The 18794-nt window shown below is 39.6% G+C and overlaps 1 protein-coding gene across 1 annotated transcript in view; it reads left to right on the top strand.

Annotated features, from left to right (window-relative positions):
* Nucleotides 1–18794, top strand: part of cpt1a2b (carnitine palmitoyltransferase 1A2b) — a 110588-nt gene that overhangs the window by 20786 nt on the left and 71008 nt on the right. Inside the window, exons 4-5 of the mRNA XM_062036642.1 lie at nucleotides 6642–6784; nucleotides 10430–10569. Coding sequence (XP_061892626.1) covers nucleotides 6642–6784; nucleotides 10430–10569 — 283 coding nt within the window. The remainder of the gene's footprint in view (nucleotides 1–6641; nucleotides 6785–10429; nucleotides 10570–18794) is intronic.

The following is an 18794-nucleotide window of genomic DNA, read 5'->3' as shown; positions in this document are numbered from 1 at the left end:
TGTTAAATGTTTAAATATTAACTGTCAGTTTACTGTACTGTGCCAACTGTACTACTATATGAGTACGTATTTTCTATTGTTTCATTGAAAATAAAACAGCAAAGTCCATTTCGCTGTCATCCGTTTTAATTATGAGACACAATTGTGTCAAAGTCATGATTTTTTATTTCATGCTTGAAATAAGAAATTATTACTTTGAAAAAGCAGTTTTATACTTGTGAGTGTTGATGACACAGCTTTGCAACAGTTGATATTCTAGTTTCAAACATGTTTTACTCAATATAGGTCATCAAATCTCAGCAACAAGCTGTAATATCTTACTGAGATCATTTAGGACCAAAACACAAAAAACAAGTAAAACACTCTAACATAAAATCTGCTTAGTGAGAAGAATTATCTTATCAGAAAGAAAATAAGCAAATATCACCCTTATTTGAGATATTTAATCTTAGATTTCAGTTTTTGCAGTGTAACCTTCCATCTTAAGACGAATGATGATAACCTGACTCTCGCCAGATCCTTGTAGTTCGCTGAGCTCCACACAAGGATCTGGGCTCGAGGGTAATGCAAACTCCTTCAAGATAGCAAAAAATAATAAACCAATCAGGATCGGCGGGCGGGATTTCATAGATGTGATGTAGCGCCGAAGCGACTGTTTGATTCAAACAACAATGGCGGCACGCAGCGAGGAGTCGTGTGCTGACATTGGTTCTGCTATTGCAACTGTTTTGTCACATGGATCGTCTACTGACATTGCTGCCTTGTTTCAGTAAAAATTCTCTAACTTTTCGCTCTGTCTTGGATTTTGGATTACCCAGCGTCGCTCTCATCAGCGTCACGGGTGGATTTGGATGTGAGTGGTTGAAGTAGCACGTCATTCAAGGTAACGGACAAGTGGTTTAATCCAATCACATACAATTATTTTTTTTACAAGGCCCCACCTTCTGAAATACATCTCCTATTGAGAAGTCCCAGATCCTTGTATGGAGCTCAGCAAACTACAAGGATCTGGCGAGAGTCAGGTTAGAATGATGTGGGCATAATGCAAAAGTGCATTGCTCCTCACAAATGTTTTATACATTTTACACAAGTCTGGAAAAAATGTTAACTGCGGTCAATATAAGAGCATAAAACAATAAACACCCTTGACTTGGTGATGTTTAAGTTACTCATGTTGTATTTTTTGAGTGTAGGTTCTTCATCAGTCCTTTGCTACTGCTTAGGTTGTTCTTTTGTTCCTTCCTATTACTGCTTTGCCCAACATGCGGTTTTGGACTAATCGCACACTAGTCATTCATAATTCATGATGAGACAAAGACGGCGCCATGATAAATATTATATATTAAAGCAACAGCAGTATCCTGAGCTGGACCCCAATGTGGCTGTATTTAGTAGTGGTAGTAGGGATAACATTAGTTAATTTTTTTAGATTGTTGATTCAACATTTTGATCAGGCACGGTTTCAGAATTTTATTCTCTCCCAGCGGCTTCACGGAATTGTGTGTGTGTGTGTGTGTGTGTGTGGGGGGGGGGGGGTCTAAGAAAATAATAGATGTTCATGACTTCAGTTCTAATTTTTTTCAATAAAATCAGTTATTATACACAGCGCAAACATGTTTGATATAAAAGTAGTTTTGACTGATTTTCCATCTTTCCAGTTATTTGCCAAATTATATTCAACAAAATAGTTACCGTATTTTTCGGAGTATAAGTCGCACTGGCCGAAAATGCATAATAAAGAAGGAAAAAAACATATATAAGTCGCACTGGAGTATAAGTCGCATTTTTTGGGGAAATTTATTTGATAAAACCCAACACCAAGAATAGACATTTGAAAGGCAACTTCAAATAAATAAAGAATAGTGAACAACAGGCTGAATAAGTGTACGTTATATGATACATAAATAACCAACTGAGAACGTGCCTAGTATGTTAACGTAACATATTATGGTAAGAGTCATTCAAATAACTATAACATATAGAACATGCTATACGTTTACCAAACAATCTGTCACTCCTAATCGCTAAATCCCATGAAATCTTATACGTCTAGTCTCTTACGTGAATGAGCTAAATAATATTATTTGATATTTTACGGTAATGTGTTAATAATTTCACACATAAGTCGCTCCTGAGTATAAGTTGCACCCCCGGCAAAACTATGAAAAAAAACTGCGACTTGTAGTCCGAAAAATACGGTATGTAAAAAAAATTAAATGCATAGGCAAAATGTTTATTTACTGTTAAAAGTGGCCCTTAAGTGCGATGTGGCCCTCAGTGAAAACGAGTTTGACACTCCTGCAATAGAAGAATACAAATCTTCAAAGTAAAATGTTCTCACCTGAGCTCATGAGTAGGATGGCCTGCATCAGCGCCACCTCGGAGTCGTCCAGATTAAAGGACCGCCTGTATGTTCATCCCTTTTTAAGATGTATTTTCTTTTCCTATCCTTCCGATAGTTAGGATTATAAATGTGCTCATATTTCTTGACTGGGCTTGTTTTCATGTATTTTTATTTTCATTTACCGCATTTTTCGGATTATAAATCGCTCCAGAGTATAAATCGCACTGGCCGAAAATGCATAATAAAGGAAAAAAACATATATAAGTCGCACTGGAGTATAAATCTCATTTTTTGGGGAAATTTATTTGATAAAACCCAACACCAAGAATAGACATTTGAAAGGCAATTTAAAATAAATAAAGAATAGTGGAATAAGTGTACGTTATATGACGCATACATTTATAATTTATAATAATAATTTTATAATTTATTATTTATAAATAACCAACTGAGAACGTGCCTGGTATGTTAACGTAACATATTATGGTAAGAGTCATTCAAATAACTATAACATATAGAACATGCTATACGTTTACCAAAAAAATCTGTCACTCCTAATCGCTAGATCGCATGAAATCTTTTACATCTAGTCCAGTGGTTCTTAACCTGGGTTCGATCGAACCCTAGGGGTTCGGTGAGTCGGCCTCAGGGGTTCGGCAGAGCCTCCGCCGCAGCGGTCAAGACACACCAGACTCATGAATTGATTAACGTGGACCCCGACTTAATTAAACAAGTTGAAAAACTTATTCGGGTGTTAACATTTAGTGGTCAATTGTACGGAATATGTACTGTACTGTGCAATCTACTAATACAAGTTTCATTCAATCAATCAATCGTGTAAATAAAAACTTCTCCCTATCGGCGTATCTGTACTGTAAAGTTAACATTTCAATGACAATAAAAAGGAAGTCTAAGTCTAAGTATTATGGATACCCCCAAACAATGTTCCCTCTAATTTTCCATCTGATTTGCAGGTGTGTAATTTGTTGTGAGTTCACGCACTGTGTTGGTTTTGTTCTTTGAACAAGGTGATGTTCATGCACGGTTCATTTTGTGCACTAGTAAAAAACCCATATAACTTTGTCTTGAATTTGAACAAAAATAAATAAAACATTATATTTTTATTTAAAGAAGGGTTTGGTGAATGTGCATATGAAACTGGTGGGGTTCGGTACCTCCAACAAGGTTAAAAACCACTGGTCTAGTCTCTTACGTGAATGAGCTAAATAATATTATTTGATATTTTACGGTAATGTGTTAATAATTTCACACATAAGTTGCTCCTGAGTATAAGTCGCACCCACGGCCAAACTATGAAAAAAACTGCGACTTATAGTCCGAAAAATACGGTAAGTCTAACGCTACTCATGCGCCTGCTAATAACCAGACAGTGCCTCTAAAATGCAACAGCAAGTGTCTATCATATGCAAAATTAATTTAAACGGACAACTGTGCATTTACAACAATGTTTTGGATCACAACATTATAACTTAAGGAATTATTAATAGTGAAAGTGCAGCCACATTGCCGCAACTAGAAGTGATTTATAAATGATCGCTTTGGAGGGGCGGCCCAAAAAAGTTTGCATTCCCCCGGTGATTGGGCAGCCAAAAAATGGAGCTGGACATTTGATAGGCATTTGGAAAGATGAACCCGGGTTGCAAGATGGGCTGCAGAAAGATGGACTTAGCCCAGTGATAGGTTTAGGAAAGACGAACTTGTGGAGATGATTGGCTTCCGCGAAGCTGTCCAATTTTGTCTCATTAATGTGGCTCCATTTCTACCATATATGGATTATCCACTGACGTCACCAGTGGGCAAGATTGTTTTATAAATATATCTGCAAAGCAATGTATGCAGGTACCAAATACAAAACAACAGGTACCAATAGGTAAGAAAAGTTGGATTTGCATAATAGGGCTTGAAAGTGTGACGTGGAAACTTAATGCATCATGGGTCTTACTGCGTTGGAATGGCATCTTTACATTTACATTGGGTTGAATGCAAGACTCTGTCCCAAAGTTGGTTTTCTTGGTGTGCAATACGAATGATAGTGGGTTTTTTAAATTTTATTTTATTTATCTATAAATTTTACACTGCAATATGTAGTTCTTAGGGCTGTGAATATTTGGGCACCACACAATTCAATTTGATTCATGGGGCTAACGATTCGATTCATAATCGATTCTCGATGTAAAACAATTCTTGATTGGTAATCAATACTTTTTTTAAATAACATTGGGTGCCAATTCTATGATTAACTACATCCCTCCATAAAATAACAGATCTGATTAATTTATATTTATACTTAAATGTAGAATATATGTATAATATATTTATCCATCCATCCATCCATTTTCTACCGCTTATTCCCTTCGGGGTCGCAGGGGGCGCTGGAGCCTATCTCAGCTACAATCGGGCGGAAGGCAGGGTACACCCTGGACAAGTCGCCACCTCATCGCAGATAATATATTTATATTATTCATATATTATATATATTATATTATTTATTATTATTATTGTCTATTGTGAGCGAACGGTGGTCCTGAATTTCCCCCAGGGATCAATAAAGTACTTTCTATTCTATTCTATATATTACTTGTTTAATAAAATTCCACCCAAACATTTAATAAAGTCAAATAAAAATAACACAACAAGAGAAGTATCCCACAAGTAAATCTGTACAACAGATATGGGCATCTACATCAAAAATATGATTTGCCTGAGTCGCTGGACAGGACAGATAAAAAAAAAAAAAAATTAAATCGATTTTTGATTTTTTTTTTTTAAATCAGTTAATAAGCGTTACAAGTAAAAATCACAATTAGAAAATATTTTTTGACACCCCTAGTAATTATTACTTCCGTATTTTTCGGACTATAAGTCGCAGTTTTTTTCATAGTTTGGCCGGGGGTGCGACTTATACTCAGGAGCGACTTATGTGTGAAATTATTAACACATTACTGTAAAATATCAAATAATATTATTCAGCTCATTCACGTAAGAGTCTAGACGTATAAGATTTCATGGGATTTAGCGATTAGGAGTGACAGATTGTTTGGTAAACGTATAGCATGTTCTATATGTTATAGTTATTTGAATGACTCTTACCATAATATGTTACGTTAACATACCAGGCACGTTCTCAGTTGGTTATTTATGCCTCATATAACGTACACTTATTCAGCCTGTTGTTCACTATTCTTTATTTATTTTAAATTGCCTTTCAAATGTCTATTCTTGGTGTTGGGTTTTATCAAATACATTTCCCCAAAAAATGCGACTTATACTCCAGTGTGACTTATATATGTTTTTTTCCTTCTTTATTATGCATTTTCGGCCGGTGCGACTTATACTCCGGAGCGACTTATACTCAGAAAAATACGGTACTTTTTGTTTATCATTACGTTTTACTTCTGTTACTGTATGTAAAAACCTGCACTGCTACAACGTAATCCATCCATCCATCTATCCATTTTCTACCACTTTTCCCTTTCGGGATTGCAGGGGTGCTGCAGGCTATCCCAGCTGCACTGGGATCCTATCCAATTTTTACATCCAAACAAACCTATTTCTGGCTGCAATTTTCAAGTAAAAAGACGAAGGGTACTGAGCAGTAGTTGCCATGTGTGGACTTAATACCTCTAAATGCATGCTTCCTTTTGTCTTTATTTTGACTTGGTGGTTTAGAAGTAAATATTTGTGTTCTATTGTAAAAAAAAAATGTATGAAATGTAACTGTGGAGGTGCAAGTGTAATACAGTCAGCTACTGTGTGCCTGTGCATGTGTTTGTGTGTTTTGTTGTTTGTCTCCCACACACCACTTTAAAGCTGTAAAGCTTGACTTACTGTGAATGTCTTGAGAAATCAAAACATTTAGTTCCAACTTTACTAAAACACTTAGCACTAAATATCGTAACAGTACATAAATATTGCACCACTGTATAAGGTACCGTATTTTTCGGAGTATAAGTCGCACCGGAGTATAAGTCACACCTGCCGAAAATGCATAATAAAGAAGGAATAAAACATATATAAGTTGCACTGGAGCCCGGCCAAACTATGAAAAAAACTGCGACTTATAGTCCGAAAAATACGGTACTCTGTTCTGTATCTAGGAAATGGTGTGATGATGCACTTAATTTCTGTTTGAAGATCCATTCATCCAATGAGAACTTTTTCACTTTTCACATTTTGCTTAACTATTTGAACAGACTAAGCTGTTATAATGACACTGGTAAAACTTAAAGTTAAATGAGTTACAATCTCTATTTTGTTTTTTGTGTGTCCATAATAGCAATGGCAGAGGCTCATCAGGCTGTGGCGTTCCAGTTCACGATAACACCGGAAGGCATCGACCTGCGTCTTTCCTATCAGGCCCTCAACCAGATCTACCTGTCAGGAGTGCGATCATGGAAAAAGCGTGTCAGCCGCTTAAAGGTGAGCAACAGCAAGCCTGCTTATAATTACATGCGGTCCTCTGTCTATGTACAATTTCCGCTCCTACGACGACGATGTGAATTGGAAATTATGCCTAAATTATTGCGAAATGAACACTTAAATCACTGTTACGTTCCACGTATACACTTTTATGTTGCGTTCTCCTATGATCCCTAGACCCAGAGCCATCTGGGAATGTAACAATCACTCACACTGTACTTACTACCGTATTTTTCGGAGTGTAAGTCGCTCCGGAGTATAAGTCGCACCAGCCGAAAATGCATAATAAAGAAGGAAAAAAACATATAAGTCGCACTGGAGTATAAGTCGCATTTTTTGGGGACATTTATTTGATAAAACCCAACACCAAGAATAGACATTTGAAAGGCAATTTAAAATAAATAAAGAATAGTGAACAACAGGCTGAATAAGTGTACGTTATATGAGGCATAAATAACCAACTGAGAACGTGCCTGGTATGTTAACGTAACATATTATGGTAAGAGTCATTCAAATAACTATAACATATAGAACATGCTATACGTTTACCATACAATCTGTCACTCCTAATCGCTAAACTCAGTTTTTATAAGTTACCGCCAATGTTGAAATAATCAATTTTCATAGGTACGGAAGTAGTAGCAGGTAGCATCTTTTTTTTCACAATGCACTTCTGCCATGACCCGCCCCTGCCAAATTTTTATTGGTTGACGTGTGTGTGTGTGTGTGACAATTGCTGATATACGCCTAGTCTCTTACGTGAATGAGCTAAATAATATTACTTGATATTTTACGGTAATGTGTTAATAATTTCACACATAAATCACTCCAGAGTATAAATCGCACCCCCGGCCAAACTATGAAAAAAACTGCGATTTATAATCCGAAAAATACGGTATTCATAGTCCCGGGATTTTTATGCGTTTGGTGGAGAGATTGTTTTAATATAATTTTGTTCATGAGGAGGTGGAATGAAGAAGAGCCTCTCAGGTCCAAGTGAAGACCCATTAATGGAGGGTGTGTGTGTGTGTGTGTGTGTGTGTGTGTGTGTGTGTGTGTGTGTGTGTGTGTGTGTGTGTGTGTGTGTGTGTGTGTGTGTGTGTGTGTGTGTGTGTGTGTGTGTGTGTGTGTGTGTGTGTGTGTGTGTGACATCTGAGTATTTCCTTGTCATGCATGTACTGACAGGCAACACAACTATTTTTACCACTGGTTGTGTAGGCATGTGGACAAGAGTTTTCCAAGCTACTACACAACTCATTATTGTCCCGGTGGTCTGTCCGTGCAAGTAACATGGTCAACGTTCACTAGTATCACAGCAAATTAAATTGAGTTTAATAAAAATGGATGCCTAGTTTCTGTGGAAACTGTCAAAGAGGTTCGCTGTGGTGTAAAACTGCACTTCATCAAACTGATGCATCCTTTTCTAATACTTAGGTGACCTTATTTTGCCATTAGAGTGGTGGAAAATATTAGAAACAGCAGTATGACGCAATGCTGTTCTTCACCACTGCAAATTAAGGCCCCTGTATTGAACATGAGGTTTTTATTAAAACCTGACCGTTTCATTGGAAATGAAAATGATTGACTCTCTACTCGAGGTGGGAATCTTTGAGCTCCTCACGATTCGATTCCAATTCAGGAGCTACGATTCGAATAAAATTTGATTATTGATGCATCTTTAATTTATGTATATTGGTGCAGTTTTAAATTTTTTTGTTTCACTAAGTAAGCGTTTTTCACTTGCAACTTTTAAACAGTGCAACGGAGCCCCTAAAGCGTGGGTGTCAAACTCTGGCTCGCGGGCCAAATTTGGCCCGCCTGTAATTTCACTTGGCCCTTGAGGCGATATCAAATTAACACTAGAGCTGGCCCGCCGATTATATACAGCGGCCGTGCCGCGATACCACCGCATTCACCGCTAATTCTCATACTTACCAACCCTCCCGGGAGACTCCCAAATTTCAGCGCTCCTCCCGAAAATCGTCACGTCCGCTTTTCATCCAGTCCGAGTGCTGCCCCCGTCACATAAGTGAATGCAACACATACTTGATCAACAGTGATACAGGTTACACTGAGGGTGGCCGTATAAACAACTTTAACACTGTTAGAAATATACGCCACAATGTGAATCCACACCAAACAAGAATGACAAACACATTTCGGGAGAACATCCGCACCATAACACAACATAAACACAACAGAACAAATACCCAGAATCCTTTGCAGCACTAACTCTTCCGGGACGCTACAAGGTGTCTGTGTGTGCGCGTGTGTGGGTGGGGGGGGGGAGTTTGGTGGTAGCAGGGGTGTATTTTGTAGCGTCCTGGAAGAGTTAGTACAGCAAAGGGTTCTGGGTATTTGTTCTGTTGTGTTTGTGTTGTGTTACGGTGCGGACGTTCTCCCGAAATGTGTTTGTCATTCTTGTTTGGTGTGGATTCACAGTGTGGCGTATATTTCTAACAGTGTTAAAGTTGTTTATACGGCTACCCTCAGTGTAACGTGTATCGCTGTTGATCAAGTGTACGTTGCATTCATGTGTGTGTGCGTACAGAAGCCGCACATATCTTGTGACTGGGCCGGCACATTGTTAGAATGGATGAAAAGCGGACGTGACGACAGCTCGTAGAGGACGTTAAAGGCAGTGCCTTTAAGGCACGCCCCCAAGACTGTGGTCCGGGTGGACTATGAGATATAAAGACTGATGAACACCTTCGTTCGATAATGAAGGTTGCCTCAGCTCAAAGCCTGAGCCCCGACATTAATGAACTAGCATCCAAGAAAAGATGCCAGGTATCTGGCTTGGGCACATCAGATTAGATCAGTGTGTTGCAAACTGAGCAGTTTAAAGTCCTGAATGGTTGGTTTATTCATTGTTATTTTATTTTCAAATTTATTAGCCTGTGGAAAAAGTTAATGTTGATATTTACTTCAGAAGACTGCAAATAGAAAAGAGGCATTCAATTTTTATTTAAATTGTATTTGATATGACATTGATATTTTTTAATTATTATTATTAATATTTGAAACTCGATTTTGCATGTCACTATAAAGTTATGTAAGCCTTGCTTGGTCAATATTCAATGCAAAACTTGTTTGGGTCCCTATTAAAAGGTTAATTTGTTCAACCTTGGCCCGCGGCTTTGTTCAGTTTTAAATTTTGGCCCATTCTGTATTTGACACCCCTGCCCTAAAGGGTCATGGGGGAAATTATTTTTTTTATCATTTTTTTTTTTTTTTTTAGACATGTATCTCGTGCGCACGATAAACTTTTTATAAAGTTATTAAAAAAATAATATATATATATATATATAATTTAAAACAATTTTTTTTTTTTAGACGTATCTTGTGCGCACGAGATACATTTCTAAAAAAAAAAAAATGTTTTTTAAATTATACACATTTTTCCCCCCCCCATGTCCCTTAGGGGCTCCGTACATTTGTAATAAGAAACAGTTAAAAATAATTCCCATCACATTTATTAAATTAATGTCCATGTCCAAATTGCGTTGCATCTAAAAATCGATTATTTCCCCCACCTCTACTCTCTACTGTCGGGATTGGTGGGTTGCATTTAGGAATGTGGTTCTAGCATTAAACTACAAATAGGAATACACCTCGCTTGTGTTTTTTTCTGTCTGCTTGCAGAACCGGATGATCAAGGGAGTGTATCCAGCCAGCCTTTCATCCTGGCTCTTCGTCGCCATCGCCATCCTGGCCACAATGTATATGCGCTCTGATCCCAGCATGGGGCTCATTGCCAAAATACAGCAACACCTTCCCCTCAGGTACAGTTAGTACACACACAGCTCAAGAACAAACATTCCTGTGTCATTTTTTATTGTTGACACCGTAAAGTTTTTATTTAATCACAAGGCAATTTTTTGTCCAAGTTTGAAATCCAAAACTAACCATAACATGAAGCGGTCCTCATTGGTTTAACTTGACCCAGTTATCTGCTTGTTTTTTTGGGTCAGTGTGACACGTTTTTTCATGTTGTCACGTCTTGCAAGTGTGACAAACCAAAGAGGCTAATCTACAAACATTAAAGTTCTCTGGATGTTTGACTGATGCGTCACAAGTAAACAATGTGGGTGCGCTGCCTACAAATGAACTATGGCCTACTTCCCAAACAGTCTGTAATTGACTGCCACAGTAGTACTGACTCACTGTTTGCATGACACTTACAATTTTCACATTCCATTTTGACAGCATCCAATAGAGCAGCGGTTCCACACAATCACTACGTTTCCATGCACTAAATTAGTCTCATTTCTCAGATAGTTAGTTTTTTGTATATTCACACCTGCGTGTGAAGTCCAAGTGTCCATGCGACTATTGGTCATACGCCATGGGCCTCCAGTACACTGGGGGGCGCTTGTTTCATTTTAGCGCAGGTAACCGAATGACTTTTCCGATTGACCTATGACGTCCCACTAGTATTTGCGGATCCTTACAACTTGTTTCAAAATCAGAAATACCGTATTTTCCATACTACAAGGCGCACCGGATTATAAGGCGCACCTTCAATGAATGGCATATTTCAAAACTTTGTTCATATATAAGGCGCACCTTCAACGAATGGCATATTTCAAAACTTTGTTCATATACAAGGCGCACCGGATTATAAGGCGCACCTATGCATCCATTAGATGGAGCTGCGCTAAAGGGAATGTCAACAAAACAGTCAGATAGGTCAGTCAAACTTTATTAATAGATTACAAACCAGCGTTCTGACAACTCTGTTCACTCCCAAAATGAATAAACAGCTGTTTTATTATTTTCCCCGAGGTAAAGTCAGTGACGTGGTGTTTTGAGAAAAAAAAATTCAGTCTAAGCCTGGAGAGGTGGTCCAGACTGAGGCCAAGGGGGAAAAAACCCTCATAGCCATAGCACACATAAACATGTGTGTAAGAGGGAAACATCAAAGGACATTAAAGAGCAGAGCTGATTCAACCAGCCATTTCTACATACAGCTACAAAAGTAAAACAACAACAAAAAAAACATACTTCTGCTGGGGTATGGGGAGCATGGCCAGAGACCGGAGCAGACCCAACAAAGCAACAAAGAGAGCCGACTCCAACCTCGGCCGCCCACCAACTCTCGGCCAGTGTCCAGTTCGCATGGATGAGCGAGGATGCGTCTAAGGACTCTGTCCGATACCTGCTCATTCAGCCAAGACACTGTGAAGCTTGTCCGTCCCGGCGCTCAGCGCCAGCTCCGCAGCCCTGTCTCTTCTTCCGCATCTCCTCCAGTCTCTCCAAACGGACTCTGGTGTGGCAGAGACCCAGCAGCTGGTCCCCATGGCCAAAAGGCTCCCGGGAGGCAGATTTCACGTTATGTTGGATGTAATATTGGCACATATTACAAATGTTACGTCTCTAATGGCTATGCTGATGTTAAATAGCAGACAGCATCAAGAAATGATCTTGGCTTGCGCTACGAACATGACGATATTACCAAGAATGTATCGGAAGAGTATTTTCGAAGGAATTTTCGGACAAAAATCATGGATACAAAACTTTTGAATGTCTCCAAGTTCATTGAAAAGGGTCTGTGGATTGATGGAAGGAGTTTTAAATCAGAAGGTTAAGACCGTTTGTGCCCTGGCTGATATCCAGAGGATGGTTGCTATTGTTCTGGACTATCTTGCCCGTTGTGCGGAAAGTGAATCAGTTGACTTGCACAAATGTAGCGTGAAGAAGTTTGTGTACGCTTTATGCCTGCTTCATTATCTTTCATCTCATTCGTATTTTGTTCGGGAGTCCAAATTAAGCTGGCATTTTACATTTCCTTAACTACCTTCTTAAATGAATCAGTTTGTTTTTTTCCACCATCGATGCACCTCAAAATGATCTGTTTTTTTTTATTTGTGAAGTAAATAAACAGTCTCCTCTTTTTTACAATTGTTGCTACGTTTTTATTGAATGGTATCTGCTTCCGGGTTGTTTCCCGCACGTTGAGACTGGTTTTGTTTTGTTTAGTTTTTTGCTCTATGCTTTTTTTAACCTGTAAAGCACTTTGGTTCAATTTAAAAGTTGTCGTAAACGTGCTATATAAATAAAGTTGACTTGACTTGACTTGGTTGAAAGGTCCCCTCCGGCGGTTGAGAGATCTGGGGCCGTACTTATCAAGCTTCTTAGAATTACTCCTAAGAAGTCTGCTAAGAGTTGACTTAAGAGTAAATAAATTATTCGCTGAAAGCTGCACTTAAAAGTTAGTTATCAAGCGTCTTACTCACACTTTCAGCGAAGTGTAGGACTGAATCTTAAGTGTCACACTCAGAGCTGAATTACGACATTACTATGTGCCGTAAATGGAATTTTAGGTGACGTCATTTCTGTGTCCATAGAAATGACCAATCACGGAAGGGAATCCGTTGTCTAAGAATAAAGAAATATCTTGGAAATATTTAATTGGACAATGGGAGTGTATATTTTGACAATAAACTACAAAATAATACAAAACAAACTAGTCCCCGCCGGCACTCACGCTACCGCTCCCTCTCTTCTCTTCTCTCGCCCACACACTCACTGACGTCACTCACCTGACGGCCACACACATACGCTATTGTCATAACATTTTCTTTCCAATTCATTAATTAGGCAACTAATTTGAAACTGGTGTGGGTGGCTCTATATATACTAGCCCACTGCAGACACATGCAGAAATCAACATGGAATCGAAAAGTATCAAATCTGTGACAAAAATAATACACGCTCTGTCTAAACGATACCGTTTGATCAGCTGGTCGTCATCAAACAAATCCAGGACATCGTTCCGCTCCCTGAATGTTCGCGCACGTCTCTCTCGCCTCAGTGCCATCCCCTGCTGGCAACTCCTAACCACTTAAGACACCTCTGAAGGTCTCTTAAATATCGTGGAGAGTAGGAGTGATTCTTAGACTTAAGAACGTTGATAAAAAGCTTTTATTCTTAAGTTTGAGAGTAGGACTAAATTTCGCAAATTCTCAGGACTTAAGTGTAAAATGGCACTCTTAGAAGCTTGATAAGTACGGCCCCTGGTTTCCAATTGCGTAATCCACTTGTGTTAGTCTGACTTTTCAAAACCCAAACACGATTGGATTAAGGTGTTTCCATGGGTTATTGGAGGCATATTAAGAGCCAAACCATTTGAGAAATCGGACTAATTTAGTGCATGGACACGTACTGACTGACAGGGGTGTGCGGGCAGTTTGGGGGAGAACGACGACGAAGAAAAAAAATCCAAACAGACAAAGTCAATGCACTGATAATTGGGAGAGGACTTCCAGCAAAACAAAAGTGACAATGGCTCCGTTTACACTGCACACCAAATGGGATTTTTTTCTCCTTAAGTAACACAGATCGGCATACTTGCCAACCTTGAGACCTCCGAATTCGGGAGATGGGGGGTTGAGGTGTTGGGGGGGCCGGGTTTGGTGGTAGCGGGGGTGTATATTGTAGCCCGGAAGAGTTAGGGCTGCAAGGGATTCTGGGTATTTGTTCTGTTGTGTTTATGTTGTGTTACGGTGCGGATGTTCTCCCGAAATGTGTTTGTCATTCTTGTTTGGTGTGGGTTCACAGTGTGGCGCATATTTGTAACAGTGTTAAAGTTGTTTATACGGCCACCCTCAGTGTGACCTGTATGGCTGTTGATCAAGTATGTCTTCCAGTCACTTATGTGTGTCTGTAGGAGCCTCATACAACATGTGAATGGGCCTGCACGCTGTTTGTATGGGAAAAAAAGCGGACGCGACGACAGGTTGTAGAGGATGCTAAAGGCAGTGCCATCACGGCACGCCCTCAATATTGTTGTCCGGGTGAAAATCCGGAGAAATTCGGGAGAATGATTGCCCCGGGAAATGAAATTTGGGAGTCTCCCGGAAAAATCGGGAGGGTTGGCAAGTATGCAGATCTGATTTTTTTGCCAGTTTAAACTCCCCAAAGTGCTTCAAATCTGATCTTTTTGCATCAGATTCAGGCCACATTAGGAGGTAGTGCAAATCCGATTTGGAATCTGATCTTTTCAAATGTGACTTAACGCAATGCGACCTGAATGCGACCCGTTTGTGACATTTTCGTCAGCTTTGGGCAAGCTACATCATGCGTGTGCGCAGGGAAAGTAAGAGCCCGCTAGCGGAAGTGTATACTTCATCACAACATCCGGTGTTTGTGAGCAAACTCTTCTTTTGACGACTGAATTTCCGGTGTATAACGAGTCAATAGTGCGCAAATAATAAGCTATATGTAATATTTGAAGATATATTTTGATTCTGAAGTAAAAGCAATTTGTTGAAGGACTGGAATTGAAGCTGTGGCGTGTTTGCTTACATGTGTATCCTGGAGCATTCAACGTTCCTTTCACTGGAACTAAGGGGCCAAGCCCAACTCCTGAAAAACAACCCCGCACCATAATTCCTCCTCCACCAAATTTCACACTCGGCACAATGCAGTCCGAAATGTAGCGTTCTCCTGGCAACCTCCAAACCCAGACTGGTCCATCAGATTGCCAGATGGAAAAGCGTGATTGATCACTCCAGAGAAGGCGTCTCCACTGCTCTAGAGTCCAGTGGCGACGTGCTTTACACCACTGCATCCCACGCTTTGCATTGGACTTGGTCATGTATGGCTTAGATGCAGCTGCTCAGCCACGGAAACCCATTCCATGACGCTCTCTGCGTACTGTACGTGGGCTAATTGGAAGGTCAGCATCCGCTGACCCCTCTCTGTCAGTTTACGTGGCCTACCACTTGGTGGCTGACTTGCTGTTGTTCCCAAACTCTTCCCTTTTCTTATAATAAAGCCGACAGTTGACTTTGGAATATTTAGGAACGAGTAAATTTCACGACTGGACTTGTTGCACAGGTGGCATCCTATGACAGTTCCATGCTGGAAATCACTGAGAGCGGCCCATTCTTTCACAAATGTTTGTAGAAACAGTCTCCGTGCCTAAGTGCTTGTATTTACAGTATATACCTGTGGCCGGGCAAAGTGATTAGGACACCTGATTCTCTTCATTTGGATGGTTGGCCAAATACTTTTGGCAATATAGTGTACCTCATTCATATATATAGTTATTTGTTTATTTATGAAAGAGACATTTTTGTTAACAAGTTAAAGGTGTTTAATGAAAATACAAGCATGTTTAACACATATAGATTCATTTATTTCATGAAGACAAGAATATAAGTTGGTGTATTACCTGATTCTGATGACTTGCATTGATTGGAATCAGACAGTAGTGATGATAACGTCCACATTTTCAAATGGAGGAGAAGAAAAAGTCCTCCTTTTTGTCCAATACCACATGAAAGTGGTTGTTTTTTGGCATCCTATTTGTCCAGCTTTCATACTCCTTTTTTATATACTTTCCAGAAATACATTGCACGCCGGCTTTCTGAGACTCTTATTTTGTTAGCGCAGGCAGGATGAAGCAGCGCTTTCATTGTGAAGGTAGGAACCGTGCAGTCGGTCTTTAGAGTTTTGACGGCAGATACGGCGCAAAAGTCTGTTTAAATAAAAAGTGTTTCTCGCCTTCCTGTCGGTAATTTTTTCTTAATAATGATCTGGCAGCAGCCAGCGTCATCTCACAAGACCCTCGGGTGCCGTGAATGTCAATCAAGAAGAGGTGGGTAGTAACGCGCTCCGTTACATCTACTTGAGTAACTTTTGAGATAAATTGTACTTCTAAGAGTAGTTTTAATGCATCATACTTTTACTTTTACTTGAGTATATTTATAGAGAAGAAACGCTACTTTTACTCCGCTCCATTTATCTACATTCAGCTCGCTACTCGCTACTGATTTTTATCAATCTGTTAATGCACGCTTTGTTTGTTTTGGTTTGTCAGACAGACCTTCAAAGTAGGATCTATCGCATGCCTGCGTTTCACCAATCAAATACAGTCACTGGTGACGTTTAACTCCGTTTCACCAATCAAACAGAGCCAGGCGGTCATTTGATTAACTGCACATAAAGTTTCACTGGCAAAATACAACAAGCTTAAGCGTACATGAACTCAACGTCAAATTTGAGGAAGCACATTGCGGTAAGTAACGTTAGTAGATATTTTGACTGTCACCGTAGGCTGATGTTAGCTTCCCTGCTATGAATCACTGTCAAATGTACATCGTGTGGGGACATTTATTAACGCACTGCAGCCTCATAGACAGACAGACAAACACACACACACACACACACACGCATGCATAGAAACACCAGTCAGAAGTGCACAGTGTGTTCTCAGGTGCAGCCCACACCTATCAGTTTGCGTAAAGGCTAACTTGTTATTTTCCTTTGTAATCTCTGCCTACTGAGCCTATGGTGCTGTTAAGTTATTGTGGCTCAATTTGCCTTAATTTTTTTTATGTTAATGTATTATTTTTTTATATATATTATTGTTTTAGTTGCTTAAGAGATATTCCTGGCTCTGAATTTGCTCATTGCTATTTTTATGTTTTTGTGCATTATTTGTTGCCGTCATCATTAAACGAACAGGTTACTCATCAGTTACTCAGTACTTGAGTACTTTTTTCACAACATCCTTTTTACTTTTAATCAAGTAAATATTTGGGGGACTACTCCTTACTTTTACTTGAGTAATAAATCTCTAAAGTAACAGTACTCTTACTTGAGTACAATTTCTGACTACTCTACCCACCTCTGCAATCAAGTGACGAAAGTGACGTCTAGGTGAAGATTGATGATCGCTACTTTTTAGGTCTATTTTTAAATGTCTCGCAGGCGATCGATTGACACACCCTCCGCCATCGACCGGTAGCTCGCGATCAACGTAATGGGCACCCCCGATTTACGAATTCCGGTCAACTTCACGTTATCGAACTGCACATGCAAGTGACGTGGAAGTCACACTGGGGTCTGTGTGTTACACTGGAGTCTGATAAAGATCATTACTTGCAATGTAAACAGTTAGCTGAAAAAAAATCCAATTTTGGCCACTTTGGCCTGCAGTATAGACGTAGTCAATGAATGTTTGTCACGGCAATCTGGAGCTGTAGCTATCTTACTAGTTCTTGGTGTCTGCCACGTCCTGCACGTGACCAGGCACGTTGTGAGCTATGTAGGATGAAGCTGAAGAAGTTAAACCCAATAATAATATGTGTCAAAAGTTTGGGAACCACTGCATTAGAGAATGAGTTATGCTTTGGCGGAAAAACAGTGCCAAAATCAGGGCACATAAAACTAATCTCTCTGTGTGCACACCTGGCGTCTTTTCGCTGCAAGCGGACTCTGTTTGCGCTCACAATGTGTTTTTCTCATTCTCTACGTGCACAGTGTTCTTCCCCTTTTAAGACTTGGGTGGGGGGTTCATTGAATACACTCCCCTCCTATCTGATTGGTGACTTTAAACCAGTGGTTCTTAACCTTGTTGGAGGTACCGAACTCCACCAGTTTCATATGCACATTCACCGAACCCTTCTTTAGTGAAAAATAAAATGTATTTTTATGTTTTTTTCAAATTCAAGACAAAGTTATAGGATTTTTTTACTAGCGCACAAAATGAACCGTGCATGAACATCACCTTGTTCAAAGAACAAAACCAACACAATTCATGAACTCACAACAAATTACACACTTGCAAATCAGATGGAAAATTAGAGGGAACATTGTTTGGGGGTATCAATAATACTAAGACTTAGACTTCTTTTTTATTGTCATTCAAATGTTAACTTTACAGTACAGATGCGCCAATAGGGAGAAGTTTTTATTTACACGATTGATTGATTGATTGCACAGTACAGTACATATTCTGTACAATTGGCCACTAAATGGTAACACCCGAATACGTTTTTCAACTTGTTTAATTAAGTTGGGGTCCACGTTAATCAATTCATGAGTCTGGTGTGTCTTGACCGCTGCGGCGGAGGCTCTGCCGAACCCCTGAGGCCGACTTACCGAACCCCTAGGGTTCAATCGAACCCAGGTTAAGAACCATTGCTTTAAACGCTTACTGTCTTTTGGTCAGACGTAACCTGAAGGAACCTGTCCCTAGTCTTAAGACAAAATAACC

The sequence above is a fragment of the Entelurus aequoreus genome, linkage group LG25 (assembly GCF_033978785.1).
Source record: "Entelurus aequoreus isolate RoL-2023_Sb linkage group LG25, RoL_Eaeq_v1.1, whole genome shotgun sequence".
NCBI lineage: Eukaryota > Metazoa > Chordata > Actinopteri > Syngnathiformes > Syngnathidae > Entelurus > Entelurus aequoreus.
Note: the sequence above shows the minus strand (reverse complement) of the source record. Positions and strands in the feature narration are given on the sequence as shown.